At 35.1% G+C, this 16755-nt stretch overlaps 1 protein-coding gene across 1 annotated transcript in view; it reads left to right on the forward strand.

Annotated features, from left to right (window-relative positions):
• The window catches only part of LOC131043861 (IAA-alanine resistance protein 1), a 129028-nt gene that overhangs the window by 26549 nt on the left and 85724 nt on the right, over positions 1-16755 (forward strand). The window contains exons 2-4 of the mRNA XM_057977088.2: positions 8240-8323; positions 8544-8593; positions 15687-15738. Of these exons, the coding sequence (XP_057833071.2) occupies positions 8240-8323; positions 8544-8593; positions 15687-15738 (186 nt within the window). The remainder of the gene's footprint in view (positions 1-8239; positions 8324-8543; positions 8594-15686; positions 15739-16755) is intronic.

The following is a 16755-nucleotide window of genomic DNA, read 5'->3' on the forward strand; positions in this document are numbered from 1 at the left end:
TACCATCTTCCTTATCAGGAGAATCATTAACTTTCAATGCATAATTTAACATAACCCATTATCCTTTTGGTTCATTTTAAAACACCAATACCAAATGTTCCTAATCCCAATCTCTTGTTCATTTCTAACATCATAATCCAATTCCAATATAACTAATCACATTTCCATTACCCCATATGATACTAAATGCATATTCATAAACTCATTACTATTGCTTCCTTAATTAATCATTATCCAAGATACACATGATATTACATTATGATCTCTCAACATACAATCTACCATTTACATGAATACAATATCCTACTCCAATAAGGAACATAGTTATCATTTGCGTTACATTACATCGTGAATCCAATTACATACATATGCCATAAGAATCATTTACATCAATCTGCTACAAGTATCCATCCATAGTTGAAGAGATAAAAGATCCACATCCATGCAAGAGAATCCAACGAAGAACATCCTAATAGAAGAAGGCATCAAACCACCCGACCATGTGAAACCAAAGAAACCACCCCCTATGCTAGGAGGTGACACAAGATCCCACTCACACTCTAGATCTAGGCTGACACCTAGCAGCCAAAGTAAGATCAATACAAAACAAGTGCAAGAATGCAAATCATAAAATCTCCAACCATAATTCTTCCAGAGGCAACACATCAAATCGAGACTCAAGGCATTAGGACCTACATGTAGGGAAAAGAGTGTCATCACATGCGACAAATGGGCACCCGTCCCGACCATCCTAGATGCACATGTGGAGCCATCTCAACCTTTATGGAGTAAGGGAGAATAGCTTACCTGGGTTACCAAGGCCTTCCCAATCCTATCCTAGATCTCTACCATTGGGCAAGGCAGAGGGGCTAGCAAACATTTCTTATCTTATTAAGATGAACTATTCTACCCAAACCCCAAGAATTATTATTTAGATTATCACTTGATTACAAGACATAAACTCCCAATGAGATATTCTAGTGATCTAGACTTCGGGTACCCTGACCGTCTACTCCACGCAATCCCAATCACTCACTTGGAATCCCACTCCCCCCTACCATGCACCTAGACCTTTAGGGTGGAACATACATCCAAAATAACATCATAACCACATAATGAAAGAACATAAGAGACATAAAAGTGCTCATAACATCATAAGTACATGCTGCATGAAATAGGATACATAAGGCCTCATACAAGGCAATAGCCTTCACCAATGCATAACAATCAAGGAGCCAAGCATGAACATGAATCAAAGAGGAATCCAAATCCTTCCCAAGTCCTCAACAACGAGGCAAAACACAACCCATTGGAGTCATAAAAACAATCCTCAACAACAAGAAATTCTCCCTCTTGCTGGAGCAATACATCGCATAAGAAACACCTCAACGGTAAGGCACAAACCTCAATGGTATGGCACAAATCCTCTTACCGGAGCACAAAATACACCATGAAAGCTCAAAATACGTCAAAGACAACTCAGAGAAGCTCAACACAGACCACACATGCCTCTGAAGAATGCACAAAACCCAAAAGTCACTCACATTGCTCAAACTGACCTTCTCTCGACCTCCGGAGCAGTTTAGCTCTCTTGGTATGCTGATCAATGCCCCTGGTATGCAGAATGACGCCTTTGGGATGTAGACCAGCGTTCCTAGTATGTATACCAACGTTCTTGGTCCATAAGATGGCGTTTTTGGTAGTTTCTATAGCTTTTTTGGTAAAGAAGCCAAAAATCAAGCAAATTGAACTCATATGGTTATGGCACTTGCCCGGATCTGCTAAGGGGTCAAAAACCTCAATGGTATGGCACAAACCCTCTTACTGGAGCACAAAATATATCATGAAAGCTCAAAATACATCAAAGACAACTCAGAGAAGCTCAACACAGACCACACATGCCTCTGGAGAATGCACAAAACCTAAAAGTCACTCACATTGCTCAAACTGACCTTCCCTCTACCTCCAGAGTAGTTTAGCTCTCTTGGTATGCTGATCAGCGCCCCTGGTATGTAGAATGACGCCCTTGGGATGTAGACCAGTGTTCCTGGTATGTATACCAACGTTCCTGGTCCATAAGATGGCGTTTCTAGTAGTTTCTATAGCATTTTTGGTAAAGAAGCCAAAAATCAAGCAAAATGAACTCATATGGTTAGGGCACTTGCTCGGATCTGCTAAGGGGTCAAAAACGACACTCAAAACCAACCCGATAGGTCTGGAAAGTCCAAAAATCGAAGAGGGAATAAAAAATGCAAAGTTGCAAACTCACAGACAGAAAACTGCATAGAAAACTTTCTCCCATAGTGTTCAAAATGACACCTAGAAAGCATAGCATCAAGGGGAGGTGTAATAACTCTGCAACAACCTCAAAGAGACAACACAAAAGCTTCACAAGATTCAAATACAACCTCAAACTCTAAGCAAAAGGTCTGTACCCCAAAATGTGCAATCATAGAGAATTAAAATGGCTCTTGACAAGCTACATGAAGCCCAAAATCACATAATAACAACTTTGAGACAAGGGAGATGCAAGAACTCAACACAAAAGAATATTAATCTCCACTACAAGACTTAATATCACATTCCAATCACAAGAAGGGGAAACACAAACATTTGCAGCGAAGGGATAGGAAAAACACCTTCAGCAAGAGTTTTCTCAGAACTTGGAAATTAATAAATCGCAAATCCCTTTCCCAAAATTCCTTCCATTCCAACTTAGATCTTTCAAAATTCCAATCTAATTTCCGAAAACAATTTTAAATCATTCCCAACAAACAATCTTGTACAAGCACATTGTAGACAAGCTTTTCCAAAAAATCCAATATTCGAAGGAAAAGAAGAACCAACCTGCAAACACAAATCCAATAATGGTAGAAATCGAAGAAGAGCAAAACCACAAGCAATCCAAATCTCCAAACCAATCTTCAATCCAATTCGAAAATCCACTCAAGAATTTTGTCGAATGATTAACTCGACAACCTTCTCAGAAAGCCCATTAAATAAAAATCAAACTCGAAACTATAGAGAAAATCCGACCAATCAGAAAATTCCAAGAAACAATATAATATACCTACCATGCATAGTTTTGAGGAATATATTATCTATTATTATTATTTACCTACCAATTCAAAAATAACCAATCACACGCAAGGGCAGGTAAACTTTATATTATATCTGATTATGCAAATAATATTAGTATAGCAATACATATATAAATGGGCTATTAATAATAAATCAAATCCCAAATGATAAATAAACAAACAAAAGGCTTGTATAAATATAAATTAATAAATAAATATAATATCCATATCAACAATGAAACACCAATATTAAATAATTATAAATCAATAGATAATAATAAAACAATAAATAATTAATACAAATTAATTAAACAATAAATCAAATAAATTAATCTCAACAATAAATTAATAAATCAAATAAATAAAACTAGATAACATCAATCAAGCCTCAACAAATAAACCAAATAATTAAATACTCATATTATATAATAAATTAATATAACATTAATAAATCACATTGATCCAATTATTAATTAAATATTAACCACATGCTCACAACACCTCGAGCAGCTTGACATAGGGTCGAATAACAACACAAGGCTCTAACCACCAATTTGCCCCACGACACAAATTGACAAGGTGAACAACTTAAGCCTAGAGTATAGAGTGGGTTTTCATGTCATCTCCGATCAACTTGCCATTGGGATAAGCCATGCTCAAACCTGTGTAGCCAGGTGGAGTCGATGTTTGGTACCTGCAAACCTGTCATCACCAACTCAAGTACAACATCATATATAATAACATATATCGTAAATAAACAGGCAAGTGATGAGAATCGCAACATCATATCATGCTCGCAATGAGTTATATGACATCGTCTCAATCATTAATACACTTAGAAGACAGTCACGACAATCAAGCACTATCATAATCATCATCATGAAATAGGGTTAGTACATAGTATGATACCATCATATCATCTTAAATTGGACCAAGTTATATCAATATGACCTATTGTTGTACAAAGAAGCAAGATGACTCAGGGAAGGGCAGTACACTTTGTATTTATAGAGTGTGGCAAGAGGTGTGGAAGTCCATGAGATTGGACAACAGCCTATGCAAATAATTTTGTGGTCAAATGACTTGTCATAAATCATCAATGTAGCAAACCAAAGGAAAATAGATCCCGTCTCCTGATTGGCTTCGAAACTCTGGGGAAAACTGATTGTTGGATCTGGGAAAGATAGCAGAAAATTAGCCTACAGAACCCAATCAGAGGATGTCTCCCAAGTGCAACAGCAAAATAGGCGATTCTTCTATATGAGCTGGAAAATAATTCAAGCGCCCTTCTTCACAGTATTGTGGTAAAAAATAAAATAAGGAAATACTGTGGTCTGAAAAGGGACTAGCAGAACAGAAGATTTGGCTGTAAGGAGTTGTTGTCTTTAAGCTGTAAAATAAAAATAAAAATAAGACATATCAAGTTCCTTACATCCTCTATAACCTGTGATTTTTTATCACAAAAGTATGATGCAAACAAAAGATTAATAATAATGCATGCCATTTCTTATAAGAATTTACAGTCCCTATAAAAGCTATTGAAATTTTTGAATCAATGATGCCTTTTAGCTATGGTTAGCAGCCTAAAATATCCTCAGCTTCTCAATGATTCTTAACAAAATATCATAGTTTCACGGAGTGTCTTGATGGGGGGATGGGGCGCACTTGAAAAATTAGTTACAAAAGATGTATAAGGAATAAGTAAAACACATTGCAATGTTTTTATTGAACATTAAATTATTAACATTTAACTAGTTTTTAGTTTTGATTTTAAGTTTTAACATGGAACATTGAATATGAATAGTGAAAATCAAAATATCGACATTAGCACGAGAATTTTCAAAATTTCATCATGATGATTCATGATCATAATCAACGATGTTCAAACTCAAAAAACAAAATAGTAAATACTAACTAGTAATACTAAATTAGTAATGACAAATGAGTCAATGGCTAATGGCGTGATGCCTCTAATCATCCCCAAGATGCTCACCAATCTCCTCATCTCTAAAATTATTGGACTCCACATGCTCAAGCTCATCTATACCAATACCAACCAGCCTTGTCTGTGTAGCATCATCGTTGACTTGTGTTGGCTCTCATCTTATTTGGCTGATGGATTCTCCTTCCAATTGAACAGCTCTACTTTACAAGTTGTGATTTGTATGATTTGGAATGAGACAATACGTCTGTTTATAAGCTTTTTGGGAGGCCTTGGGTGTGGGGGTTGGGCCCATTGCCAATTAGGGGGCCCTTGAAAAATTAGTTACAATAATATGTATAAGGAATAAGTAAACACATTGCAATGTTTTTATTGAACATTAAATTATTAACATTTAACTAGTTTTTAATTTTGATTTTAAGTCTTAACATGGAACATTGAATATGAATAGTGAAAATCAAAATATCGACATTAGAACAAGAATTTTCAAAATTTCATAATGATGATTCATGATCATAATCAACAATGTTCAAACTCAAAAAACAAAATAGTAAATACTAACTAGTAATACTAATGACAAATGAGTCAAAGGCTAATGGCCTGATGCCTCTAATCATCCCCAAGCTGCTCACCAATCTCCTCATCGCTAAAATTATTGGACTCCACATGCTCAAGCTCATCTATACCAATACCAACCAGCCTTGTCTGTGTAGCATCATCATCGACCTGTGTTGGCTCTTGTGGCTCACATCTTATTTGGTTGATGGACTCTCCCTCCAATTGAACAACTCTACTTTACAAGTTGTGAGTTGTGTGATTTGGAATGAAACAATATGTCTCTTTATAAGCTTTTTGGGAGGCCTTGGGTGTTGGGGTTTGGCCCATTGCTAATTAGGGTTAGGGCTTGCACTTTTAAAACAATTTTTTTTATTTTTATTAAAAAAACAACTTTTGCTACCTAACGCTGTGGGAGATGCTTGTGTGTTTCCACTAGGGTTGAGGGATTCCTAGGCATCCTCTAGGTGTTTCAGGGACGTCTTAGAGTCTCCATTTCTCGCATTTCAAGGGGAAACATTCCAGAGATGTCCCCTTTTAGAGGGAAATGTTTCGGGGATGGCAGAGGGGTTGTGGTGGCAATGAAGGGATGGCAGAGGGACGTCCCCTTGATGTCCCTGCTTCAAAAACTCCTTGTTTTTTGAGGGGGGGACACGTCCCTGCGGAACAATGCAAAATATGGAATGGCTAGAAGGGGTTAAAATTTAATTAAAATATTACCTACAAATTCAAGATAGCGGAATCTGCAACATCTAATAAATATAGAAATTCTAAACTAATTGAAGCACTGGAATCTAAATTTGAAATGTATATTTTCAAAAATCCTAACTACTGAAACTAGAAAATCACAAAGCAATTGAAACTTGGTAATTCATTGATCTTAGGTACAAATTCTGGAAGCTTCAATATGCTTCTGAAACAAACTTTTCATCCAAATACAACAATATCTAGAGGGAATCGCTTTTGTTGGATGAGATGGTTTTTATCCTCGATTTCTTTTTGGAAACCAAGAGAGTATTCATCCTCTAATTTTGTTACCATGAGGGTTTTCATCTTCTGGCCAAAAGATGAACACAAGATGCTCAATTTTCAAAAAAAGGGTTTTTGGCAACAAACGATGGATGATCTTCCTCAAGCCCAACTCCACATTTAATAATCACTTGTTTGCTATTTTTAGTCTTCTAGAACTCGTTAGTTTTATTTTTCTTTTAAATTTAATATTTCATTTTGTCTTTTTGTCCTAGTGATTTTTTTGTTAACACTTTATAGTTTATAATTTCACTTTGATGTACTTTTTAATTAATAATAAATTATAAGTTACCTTTTTTATAAACTAAAGGTACTTTTTGGGTAACTTAAAATTAAATTATTAAATTATTGCCTTAGCTCAGAAAAGGGGACTGACAAAGTTGTCATCCCCAAGGCCAAATCCCATATAGTTAATGATTATTGTGCCACATCTATTTATGTGTTAGAATCAACTACAACTGTGCATATGTGACATAAGGTGTGGATTGGACTGTGTGATTCAAGCTTATCTAGCCCTAGGCTCCATGCCAGTTTGCATGTTGATTGCTTGCTCGCAGAGTCAAGTAGACCTGGGGATGGATGAAGTTGGCTAACAATTGATAAATATTGGTGATAGTTGGACAAGAATGATGCAAGTCTTTGTATTGGTTGTCTCAATTTAGTTGGCCAGGTGCTGTGTAGTCAGTTGGAGGTTGACAAATGGTACAAAAGTTGGGGATAAGTAAGGCTAGACAGAAAATGGAATGAGATTTTTTTGTTTATAAATCTCCCATCCTTATTTAAAATAAAAGCTACCAAAATGAACAACCAAGTTTGGCTCATTTTCTTTGCCATATCTAGTAGTTGCGAGGGGAATCTAAGAATCGAGTATACCTACATCCCATCTTTGATTGCTTTAACATTTGATTGCATATATGAGGTCAGATTTTAAATTTCCCTTTTTGGGTGTGTTTCACAGAAGTAAGTTAATATTGTTGGGTCAATTCGGCTCTAATACCATATGAAAGTACACGGGTACCAGGAACAGTAATAGAGGCAAGTACACAAGGGTAGCACACAAAAAAAACTGTTTGTTGTTCACAAAGTCCCACAAACTCATGACTTACACTTGACAGATGAGAGTTCCTTACTCAACAAGGACCATTGCACCTTCTTTATAGGGAAATCATCGGGGGTAGCAAGGTAAAGAACCAATCATGTGTGCTCATATGCATCACTTATTTGCAGATATAGATCAGGATCATCTATTTTATTTGGTATAAAATGGGACCAAATTAACAATACCTTTAATTAACTCTTAAAGATAGTGAACAATTATTGTACACTAAGGATGAACAATTATTGTGCACAAGGAGAATCATATGCCAATGAAGATAAACTGTAACAATGTATTGCGAGAACTCTTTTTGCTGTTCATGAAGGTAAAGTGCATTAGGGGCCATGTTTTATAAATACAATGCATGATGTACTTGATGATATTTATGTAAAAACTAAAACACTAGCCATATGATTCTTCAGCATCTCTCCTTGATTCAACCTTCTTGTACTTGTTTAAAAATTTCATATGATTGGAATGTTAAACTAGATGAGAAGTTAAATAGCTAATCTGATTGTTCTTTTTGTAAAACTGAAGGTCTTTGGCTGCGTGCAATGGGTTGCTCATTGCTAGTGAGCATGGCTTCACTGATATGCCTCATGATTCTTCCTCTAATTGTTTGTAAGTGAAACTTCATCTTTAATGTTGTTCTCTTATATATTTGATATAAATCCCTGTCTCAAGTAGCATAAATTATGCCGTTTTTAAAAAATCCTCTGTTTGGCAATTGATACATTTTTCAACATTACACTACTTGATAGTTATAGTTATCAATGTATATTAATTTTTTTGTCTGATTCTATGTTCATCTTGCATTTACCATAGTTGATTATTGATGCAGTACAAGGGAAGCCTTCCAAGATAGTTGTTGATTTATTGGCGGCATTTGGGGTGAGTCTTCTCCTATATTTAAGTCCAGGGTGTATCATTTTTTCAAACATTCAAGTGAATCTGCACAATGCTTTGTGGATGATAAGATATTTTTTGGACAATTTGACTTTCTCAGAATGCTAAAACATTTTTCATATTATCTGCATAAACCTATTTACGCCAGAATTAGCATGGAAGATGAAAATCCTTTAGATATCATAATATGGCACATAAAAGAGGCTCACAAACACCTCAGTCTAAAACATGCTATAACTATTGTTGATTAATATGCACAAGAGTTGAATATGGCTAGAAATAATGAACTATAAAACAGGATTTAACTGAATTTTTTTGTGCCCTGTAATGTCCCCATTCTGGACCTGAAGACAACTAAATTCGATAAACGATTAGATAAGTTTTAATTAAAGATTTAAACTTAATCATGTAGCAAGACTATATCAGATAACTTCACTAATGATAAATGAATGGTTTGGTGACTGTACATGAAGACATTGGATTAGAATGACCAATATTATTAATTGAACAGTGGATTAAGGAATGTGAAGAATATAAGTTAAGAACAGAACACTCATATATCGGCAGATAGCTCATAATAATATATAAAGTAACCAGCCATTTATATATGATCGAAAATGATAAGATTCATATCTGATTTGCGACCATCCATGTTACTTTTAGTACTTTCAGATTAGATGAAACCCAGAAAATCAGAATTTGTTCTTAACTAGGTTAATTAGATTTATTGTTTTTCAGATTTAAGCATAGTAAGAAATGAATGCAAAAAGACAAGACAAAGTTACCCTGGGAAAACCTCCTAGGAGGAAAAACCCAGCCAGAAAAGATCCTCAGATCTGATTATGGTTTTAGATTCAATTAACAATTACACACTTATCTGGAGTATAGAAGTTGCAGTCACAAGGAAGATGATATAGAAGACTACACAACTAGTTTGTTGGCAATGATCATGATTTGCAGTCCTTCTAACTTGTCTTGCTGTGCATAACAAGGGTTAACTGCACCTTTCAACTAGTTCGCAGTCCTTTGCTTGAGCCTTCAATGGAGATCACTGTCTTTGATGATAACTTGCTGTCTTAATGAAGTTTGCTGTGATCTAATTGGTGATCTGCTGCACATAAATGGAGTTCGCTGTGACCTAACTGATAATCTGCTGCATATGAATGAAGTTCGCTGTGATCTGCTGCTTACAAAGGAGTTCGCTACCTGAGAATATATTTTGCATTTACTTGAAACTGCATTGATCATATTGTGAGAAGTATATGCCTTATTTATAGGAGAGCAAACACTCCTAATCAAGTTGGCTTGAACCTTTTAATTTGTAAATTAATTAATTTAATTTCTTTTGTGTAGAGGATAGGGTCGGCCCTATCAAGGTGTAGCGTGGGGACCTTTTGGAGTAGCCAAAAGGTATAGGGCCTGGCCCTATATATTGGAGAAGGGGCTGGCCCCCTTAGGCGGATTCCAATGTTGCCCAAGGCAATTGGAATCCGCCAGGTCCTAATTATAAACAACAATCCAAGCAGTAATGAATATCCTGATCAAACAAGGAAGACCAAAATGAGTATTGAACATTCATCATCAAGTGATCATCCTAATCATGCGCTGTTCACAATGAAGATGAATGACATATCAGGCATGCTAAAGAGATTCACGGAAATAGCTTTCTCTCAGATGCCGTTTCCAAATAGCCTCCAATGAATGACAATCCAGCAAACAAAGATACGCTACACGTGCACCATCGATAATATTATGAGAAGAATACTGTTGTAAAGAGCCATCAAGTATAACCTCAATGACGAGGAACTCTATTAAAACAAATGAAGAAGATTATCATAAGATGCCGCTGAACCATGAAGACAAAATCTATGGATATGGAATGATACTGAAAAGCAATCGGTGAATTAGGAATCAGTAAGGGATTACAGTGACAGTAGTCCATATAAAGACGATAGCCAAGCAAGAAGCAATTAATGATCCATTAAGATTATCATAGCCTGATAAATGGATGATCACCATCACTCGCATACATCCGATGGAAAGAACATGGAATCGATCATCAGAGGAGACTGAACATCGAAAGATGATATGAATATCAGAAATAAAGAGATCATGAGCCTCAGCGTAAGACAATAACAACCGACTACTTCTTATCATAAACATCATCCAGATGCCTTGATCTGATCAGTCATTCATAAAGAAGCCGATATATTTATTAATCTATATCAAATAGATTGAAGAGACACTCCGATGTGGAGGATATCTTATCCATAATCTATTTATCATATTTGGTGCTAACATGAGGTTGACCATTATGCGTAAATGATTATGCAGAAGGAGATCTATATATTTTGCGGAAGGTGCTTCCGGTCAATATTAAAATGCATATTCAAACAAGTCAACACCATTTCATGGCTAAGGAGCATGACGTGATAAGTAATCGATATTAGAGTACTGAGGCATGCCGTTAGTGCCTTTATCGTGGTATCTTTGCAGCAGGAGATTGCTGAAAGGTGAATTGAGAAAGGATTGCAATGAATAAGGAATGGATTACGGGCCATCGATTATTCAGCAAACATTAGTTAATAAAGCAATTGCCATATTAAACTAATCAATTATTTTGGAAGGAAGCAATTTGCTTAAGGAGGTATCATTATGCAGAGACATATTGTCTAGAAAGCAACCTTTCCATCACATATATGGGAGTTCGAACTCATTCCAACAGGGGGGAAGATTTTGTATTTTATCCTTCATTTCCAGTTTTGGAAGAGCTCGTGGTGAGCAGGCCGAAGGCCCAATATCGTGTGCATATTCTAGTCAGCGATACATCTGAAACAGCAATCGACTTATTTGTTGCATGCTATCATCTCCAAATCAGACACAGCGACATATTGAGGCATAGCCTCTACTTCAATCATCGTAGGATATAATAAGAACAGATTGGACACTGCGAACTTAAAATTTAAAGATTACATCAGACATAGCAACTCAATCACTATGAGCAATTGTAAGACAAGATCATAGCACATCTCCCATTGTCAAATCAGAGAAAGCTATCAAGATAAGTTCTACCTTACGGACTATTCTTAGAATTTTAAGCTAAATATTATAATGAAATGTCTTCAGATCTGATAAAATTATATTTATAAATCTAATACAATTCTCACCTTAACTTGGAATTGTTGTCTCAGGACTAAATTAAGGTAAATCCCAAAAGGGGACATTACATGCCCTTTCATTGAGAATGTTGACTTCGGTAAAACAAAACTCTGAATATTCACCTTTGCTGCTTCAACATTCAATGTTAGAGATCATGATCTGGATATTGAATTCATTATACAATGTTTCATTTTGTGATTCTCTGCGTATGTCATAACATTACTTTGATTATATCAAACAACTCTTATATTTTTCTTGTCAAAACTGCGTAATATATTCTAAGTACAAGATTGTTCTCAAGAAATTCTGATAGTACAAGAAGACAATGGTACCACTGTGGTTTCAATTCACATGAAGCTAGCTGAATACTTCTTTATCAACCCACTTTTGGACCAAATCATGATGACTTCATGTTAGTCAAGATTTCCCTCTGCCCTTTCCGTTTCTTATCTTAAGACATGTGAGTGAAATGGGAAGTTCTCAAAATCTTTCAATGAACTCCCATAACATTGAATATTATGCTTCCAGATCAAGAACCTTCCACAAAATTTCATGACTGTTTCCTAGACTTTTCTAGGAATGAAGGTTATCTTTTAGCAAACCTAATCTCTTCAATATAGGAAAGGAAAAATCAGAATAATGTTGAACAATCATAACTTGGATTAGAACACATGTTCAAGCATATACTAGTTGTCAACAATTTCTGCGATGACATTTAAAATGCTGTTCCGAATTTCTTTTATATAATTTGCAATGCTTTATTGATGTTCTATATACTTGGATTTTGCCATGTTTCTAATAACTTTTAATCATAGAATAAATTTGGTATACACCTGTGCTGCATAGGTTAGTAAGCTTATTGATTCAAATGTAATTTTTATTCAGACAAACGGATATTATAAGCTTTTCATGTTGTTTATAAGGCTGCATTTTGTTGATTGTTGACATAAAGTTTTGACACATTGGGATTGTTTTATAAGCTTTTCATGGCATTTATAAGAGTGCAATTTATTGATTGTTGACATCAAGCTCTAAGCTCTCTTCTGTACTTATTTCTATTACTGATGAGATCCTTTCCTTCATAGGAAAAACACATTCCACTATAATCAAGCACTGAGCAGCCTATCATTGCTTGCCTTCCATTCCCCTGGGCTGTCCCTTCCGTTTCTTTCAGATCTACAATTTCTACAGATACAAACTAGGTAAGTAAGAAAGATCTTCATTGATTCATCAAAACATGCAAAAAAAGGAGAGTCATAAATCTGCCCTTCCCTACCAAAGCAAAGTGAATGGTTATTACCTTAGAATGAAATAGCCTCTAAAAGTTTTGTTTTCAATAAATGAAAAGGTCAAAGACTATGGATGCTAAAATAAAAAGACATACAGGTGTTTTTCAAGGACCCAAAAATCTGTGATTGTGGGTTTAGGAAAACTAGAAGCCTACAGGAGGGGTAGAATTCCCACTAATGACAAAGGGATACTTCATGCTTCTGTTTCTTTCCAAGCAAGAAAACGACTAGAGCTTCCAAGGGGCCCCTTGATTATGAAAAAATCAGAACTCTTCACAAAACTCTGGTCCATAGCTTTCAATCCTATATAAGATCTTCCCAACATGGTAGTTACTTGGAAAAGATCGATAGCATTTATTTAGAAAGTTAATTGTAGTCCTCATGCAAGTGGGCTGGCAGAAGTTTTCTCAAAGTTGCAGGGTGTAAAACTTACCCCAGAAACTAGTAGAGTGAAATTGCCAGTTCCAACAGTGGGTGGTATCAAATCGCAGGTTCTCCTGCAGGGATGGTTTTGCTGCCACCACGACGATAATGAAACTGCCAGATTGCATGAAGAGGCATTTTTGTTCTGATGGCAGAAGCAGAATTTGAAATGAACAGAATGACATTTTGCTCTTCCAATTTGAGGCAAGGAGACCTTTCGATAGATGGTTGGTATTTCTAATTCTCATCACTTGTAAGAAGACATAGATAACTCGGCTGTATCAATGATTGAAAGCTTGACTCTGAGCATAGGAACAATGAATTGTTGTATCCACTCCATGTGCTTGTTTGTTTGGTATCTAAGTAGATTCAGTAGATGAGCAATTATTGCTACCAATTGGATTTCCTCATTTTAGGGTTTTCCAAATAAAAAATTCAGTGTTATGACGTTGAATCTCTCTTATTTTTCTGCATTTTACTTTTTGTTTCCACAACCTTCCACCCTCTTGACTGTTATTGAATTAATTCAAGTAGTGCAGTAGTTAATTGTGATGTTTTGATAGTTTCGACAATTAACTGGTGAAATTACAAATCATTTTGATATAAGAGCAATTTAAATTTTTTTGGGATTGTGGAAAAAGAGTAATACAGTAGCCACATCTTCGAAGAACAAAAAATTGCTTTCTTGCAATCCAGAAATATCTACTCGGGAGTGGAATAACAAAGTGAGGATGGAAAGTTTAAACGCATGAGTGATTGTCTTGCAGGACAGCATGGAGAAGGTGGTGCGAAACCAGAATTGGGTCAATCAACAACAAGAGCACATTAATTGCCAACATTGTGAATGAACCAAGAACAGTCCTCTATGAGCACCATGATGCACGCTCTAGCCAAGAAATTTGGAATTGGGGATGACTAAGAAGATATGTGTGATGGAGAAACATTCTTGGAAGAAAAGAGAATGGACTAAGTTGAAGTAATTTTTTTGAAAAGACCTCATTTAAAGTTGAAACAAAAGTTTGAAGGTATGAGCAGTTACCTCAAAGATTTGCATGGAGGAGGTTGTGCAAAACCAGATTTGGGTCAATCAACAACAAGAGCGCATTAATTGCCAACAATTGTGAATGGACAGTCATCTGTGAGCACCATGATGCATGCTCTAGCCAATAAATTTGAAATTAGGGATCATGGAGAGATACGTATGATGGAGAAACATTCTTGCAAGAAAAGTGACTGGACAAAGTTGAAGTAATTTTTTTGAAAAGATCCCATTTAAAGTTGAAATTAAATCTTTGGAAGGACAATTTAATGCTGAATATTTATATTCATGGATGAAACAATAAAGGTTTATTTTAATGTGCATTATAATAAATAGCCTGTTAAATCCATTTTAAACTTAAAGCAAGTAGGAAAGTATAAATTAATTTAATTGGTTTCTAAGTTCCAAAGGTTGAGTTTATAGAGCACCAACTTATACAAGTTTTATTGGAAAAACTAATTGGATGATCTATAGTAAACATTCATGATACTTGCCTTTTACAGTTGCTCAAATATAGACAGATGGTTTTCAACTTTGTTATGTACATTTATATGAGCATCATTGGAACATACCCTCCATGCCTTCTTGTGATGATGGAATCTCTTTTTGACCAACTTTGAACATAACACTTGAATGCCTCTGCAATGGGTGAATGAAAACTACAGGGAGAAGAGGAGGGAACATCATACAATCTTTACATGCTTCCACTAACAATATTGAGATACCTTATGAACATCTCTAGTAAATGTTATGAACTTAAATCTTTAAATGTGAATCTTACTAACCTAACTTGTAATGGTATGCAATTAATCTATGTTATAGTTCTATAGTTGAAAGTTGTATGTAAAGATTTCTAGAGCCATAATGATCCATATAATCTTGACATCTTTTTGGCTATTCATTTTGTGCATCGTTTCAGAAATGAAAAATACAGCTTGTAGTTGACTTTCAAAGGATGTGGTATTTTATTTCATTGTGTTGGATCTTTTTAACCTAGTAGCTCTCTTATGTACTCTTTGAGTAATATTGATCTAATTAGGTCATTCATTGATGCTATTAGAATTTCTTTCTTTTTTTTCTATTGGGTAATGAATGCAAAATAATTTAAAATTGTTGGTTCATCTTATGGAATAGTGGCTAAATGGTTGTTTATGAATTGTGTTTCTAGGCTGGAGCCATGGTAGGCGATGCTTTCCTTCACCAGCTACCACATGCTTTAGGTATAGTGCTTATGTATTGAGAAATACTATTCTCTTCCCAATAAAATTTGATTCCGTTGAACAAGATTAAACTAAAAAAAGAGGCGATTTAATTGTCCAACGTTGCTAATTTCTTTCTCTATGGTTGGATCTATTACGAAAAATATAACATAAAATGATTACCATTATATTCATTAATCAACAAGGAGTGAAAGTCTCCTTAAATAAGATTACAAAACACTCTATCCGAATAGGATAAGAGTGACAACTAACAGGATAAGACTTACAAGTTACAACTAATAAAGCAGAAGAATAAAGAATATTCCTGAAGTCTATCCTAAAGACTAAATTGACCACTATATACTAAATATTACAGTAATAATTTAATAGGATTGACCATTTCATATAGTGTTGCCCCTCAATTTGTTTTGTGTATGCACGATCATTGGAATTTAAAGGTGAGGCAATGATAATGTTAAAGAATGTAAGAGTGATGTGGATAGAAAGTAGTTTCCTTATATGATAAAAATGCTTACAATTATTGTGTTATCGATATATTTTCTTGAAGATGTTTTCTAACAAATTGGTGCTTGTTTGCTAAGTGGGCACCTCTTGCTGCATAATTATTACTAACATGAATGGAAAAAAATGTCATTAGTGTAGTGTTTAGTCATTGAGGGCATCATCAGATAGTAAAATCACAAATTAAATCTCACAGAAAATAAAATTTTTATTTGATTGTTATTGAGAACTCTTGTGCATGATAGGATCTACCAACTTTGTTTCAAATCTCAATTCATTCTATTTAGTACTCAATGTTATTCTCATTAGGACATCGGTTGAAAAATTATTAATTCAATTTCATTCACAAAACCATGTTTTGTGTTAATGCTCTTTGCCAATTTGCATGATCACAGTTAAGATTGACTTGTCAATTAATGTTACTGTAATAACACAATGAGGAAAGTGTATTAGATATGATATTTGGTGCTATCTTTTATATTCATATTGTTGTGTGCTCACCAAGCCATTTGAACA

This window comes from Cryptomeria japonica, chromosome 2 (genome assembly GCF_030272615.1).
Source record: "Cryptomeria japonica chromosome 2, Sugi_1.0, whole genome shotgun sequence".
Classification (NCBI taxonomy): domain Eukaryota; kingdom Viridiplantae; phylum Streptophyta; class Pinopsida; order Cupressales; family Cupressaceae; genus Cryptomeria; species Cryptomeria japonica.